The sequence below is a fragment of the Trichoplax adhaerens genome, genomic scaffold (genome assembly GCF_000150275.1).
Source record: "Trichoplax adhaerens TRIADscaffold_2 genomic scaffold, whole genome shotgun sequence".
NCBI lineage: Eukaryota > Metazoa > Placozoa > Uniplacotomia > Trichoplacea > Trichoplacidae > Trichoplax > Trichoplax adhaerens.
Window position 1 is genome coordinate 7,920,662 of NW_002060944.1, and position 3,805 is coordinate 7,924,466.

At 36.5% G+C, this 3,805-nt stretch overlaps 1 protein-coding gene across 1 annotated transcript; it reads right to left on the reverse strand.

Moving 5' to 3' along the window:
* Nucleotides 1–853: 853 nt before the first annotated feature.
* TRIADDRAFT_53798 (uncharacterized protein) lies at nt 854–2,575 on the reverse strand (the record flags this gene model as incomplete). Its single annotated transcript, XM_002110098.1, has 4 exons — nt 854–1,035; nt 1,184–1,361; nt 2,015–2,074; nt 2,267–2,575. 4 exons carry the CDS (start codon nt 2,573–2,575, stop codon nt 854–856), a joined length of 729 nt encoding a protein of 242 aa, XP_002110134.1.
* Nucleotides 2,576–3,805: the final 1,230 nt, after the last annotated feature.

A 3,805-nucleotide genomic window follows, 5' to 3' on the forward strand; every position in this document is an offset into this window, starting at 1 on the left:
TTGGCGTGTGTAGACTACTTTGTCACTAGTGGTGTGTGACAGTTAAATGCAATCCTGTTTTCGAATGCTCAATTGATCATCTGTAAGAATACTATACGCATATATTATAAAGGTTTCTAAAATGATTACATATTTGAAATTGCAGTAATTACATTCAGTTTGGTGGTAACACTGCATGGTAACACTGATTTGACATACGTATATCCATCCATACTGTAGTTGATTGCTTTGAAGAATTACGTAAACCCTAATTTAAAATCCTAACTTATTTATAGGTATTGCTTAATTTTAGTTTAGTGCTATTTCGTCATATTGGCTGTCTATAGAGAAGCCACCGGATTGATAATTGATAGCAATTTACGTCATGTAGTTGTTTATTGAGGTTTTAAGTTAATGTTGGCTATAACAAAATTTATCAGCCAATGAAAACATTCCGGTAAATTAATTTACAAATAAACATTTAACAAATATCAACCAATATGAACAGCTATACACATATAAAATTTATACAGTACTATTTAAAATCTGTACAAACAGGTAATATCTACGATTTTTTGTTTTACTGAAATAAATAAATTTCTTGTGCTTAATAATCGATTAGACAATTTTTAAGTCTAGCAAGAAACAGGGTCAGTTCTGTACATGAATCGAAATAGCAAGTTACTGTAAAGCATTAAGGATGTGATATAGGTACACCAATGATAATTATTTACCTCATTCATAGTCAATACAATACTAGCCATATCTTATAGTCAGTTTCTATAGAAAACCGTTTGTGTGCCTATACAGACCATGAGGCCATAGAGTCAAGACTTTAGTCTCAACCAATCTTTATAAAGTGGCAAGGGTGATTTCAAGGCGATTGCGATTTATCGATTTCTTCTGCAGCAGCTAGTAATGATGCTATAGCATCGGATTGTTGTACAAGAGGCGCATAAGCCGCATAAGGTGTCGGTAAGGCAGCAGAGAACTTGGCAGGACTGTGACAAACGAATTCTATGCAATCCATTGGCCTACAGACTTCCTCTTCAGGTCCTGTTATTGAGATATGTTTAATTCATCTCAGCAAATGTGCATATCAGCCGTACACGTACTTAATTTAGCATGGCTGGTTTAAAGATAATGTGAGATTCTACGCCTACTTTATTTAAAAGCAGTTGATTTTTTATAACTGTCACTTTACCTAAGACGAAAATAGATGGATCGAAATGATCAGGACAAGGTTGAGTAGGGAGTAGCCAAGTTAATACGACACTTTTTTCACCATACTGATCTTGCATAAACCCACGAATCTGCGCAAAAAATATTCCACCTTGAATATCCACTAAAGACACGATATCACCGACTTGATACTTTATACCCTGAATAAAAACAGTATTGTATAGTCAGAATGTTATAATAGTTGTGTGGATAATAGAAATCCTTCATTTCTGTCAAAAACTACTGGAGCATTGGACGAATTATTTAGCAATGACATTTCTAAGTTCGTTAAATTTCATTAGGAATCGTATTTTAACTGCTTTTATTCTGCATCTACGATACTATAGCTACTTGTCTATTTAATTAAGGTCAGGTGTAGACTGTAGACCTTACCGAAACAGAGTATTGTAAAATACTGTACATAGCGTACCGTAAACGTTAGTAATTTGTGTTTTTGATCAAACAAAGCCATCTATGATTATCTTATTAAATTACTGTACGAATTGAAAAAAATTCCAATGTGAACTATTCGCATTTGTGTTAAAGTCACGGTTTAAATTAATTTAATTTTAACTTAAGCCTGCAAGATTTCCAAACCATGCGGTCGTACGCGTACTGTACAGTGTACAAAATAGCAATAAAGAGAATTGGCTGTAGTGAATTCTGATATACAACTACTGTATAATGATCGTATGAATGAAAGTCTCATGAATGTTAGCCATTGGCAATGGTTAATATACATAGACACGAATATAATTAAACCATGAGACTTATGAATTATGATATAGTAATCCTGAATGATAGCTGTACTTACCTGATAAAATATTCTACTGCAGGTTACGATTGATGCCACAGCTGAAGGAGCTTTAATCGGCTAATGATAAAAGGTCAATGTAGAGATATTAGCTATGGAGGTATAGTGTTTATAGTTCCAGTAGGTACTGTTAGGCATGAGTATAGTGTACAAAACTACATTGGAGGAAAATGCATTGAAATCAAGACCTCCATAATAAAAGGACATATGAATCAGTAGATCGAGCGTAAGGCAGGATTATGAGTAAATTACCTTTCTCTTTTTCAAACTTCGTCTACCCCTTTTGGATACGAGCGAGCTTTTCGCTTGTCCTTGCGAGCGTGTACGTCCACTGCTACCATTGCCTTTATCCCGGTGATTTCCCTTACTGCTACTGCTACTAGCCGTACTACTACTAGTATTCCTCTTCTGAGTTGAACTATCGTTGTTATCGGAGGAAGGTAGTAAATTTCGCTTAGTGTAACAAATTTGGCATACAATTTGATCGTTGGGCAGACGATGCCACATGGTGGTGGATGTCGCTTGGCACCAGACGCAAACGGGCGCACTTCCAGGTGGCATTTGGGATAATTTAGCAAGCTCTTTCTACAAACGATGATGTAAAGTATACAAGTAACCTTGAGCTCGATTCTATCTGAATAATCTGATGATGACCACTAGGCAGTAAACAAAGTTGGAGACAAGAGTTTTGATGATTTCGAGTATGGTTTTATTATGGAGAGATTGACTCAAGTTGAATGTCTTGACTACAGTACACAGTACGGAAAGACTTACACTTTGTACTGTACTACAGGACTGTACTGTACTGTACAACTGATCGTGCTGTGACGTTGCTTTTGCGAGCTGATCATACAGTATTATGACTTGATAAATACTGTAAGAAGAATGACTGAAAAGACAGTAATACTATTCACTTCTAAGGACATGGTCACAGGCACTATTGCACACTATTCAGTAGGACGTAGAACTGATGGTGCTGTGACATTACTTTTGCGAGCTGATCATAATATGGCTGGATAAATACTGTAAGAAGAATGACTGAAAATACAGTAATACTGTTCACTTCTAAGGACATGGTCACAGGCACTATTGCACACTATTCAGTAGGGTGTAGAACTGATGGTGCTGTGACATTACTTTTGCGAGCTGATCATAATATGACTGGATAAATACTGTAAGAAGAATGACTGAAAATACAGTCTACTGTAATACTGTTCACTTATATGGATGGACATGATCACAGGCACTGTTGCACACTATTCAGTAGAGCGTACAACTGATGGTGCTGTGACATTACTTTTGCGAGCTGATCATAATATGACTGGATAAATACTGTGACTGAAAATACAGTAATACTGTTCACTTCTATGGGCATCGTCACAGGCACTGTTGCACACTATTCAGTAGAGTGTAGAACTGATGGTGCTGTGACATTACTTTTGCGAGCTGATCATAACATGACTTGATAAATACTGTGACTGAAAATACAGTAATACTGTTCATTTCTATGGACATCGTCACATGCACTGTTGCACACTATTCAGTAGAGTGTAGAACTGATGGTGCTGTGACATTACTTTTGCGAGCTGATCATAATACGACTGGATAAATACTGTAAGAAGAATGACTGAAAATACAGTACTGAACGTACTACTGGCCGCGCTGTCATTGGACATCAAACAAAGAGAATCGTTATCATCAGTCAACGACTCGCTTCTAACTGACCCGCCCCGGTAGTTCATACTACTGTAAAGTATAAAAAGCCAGTCGGAGACACTTGCAAACCAATCG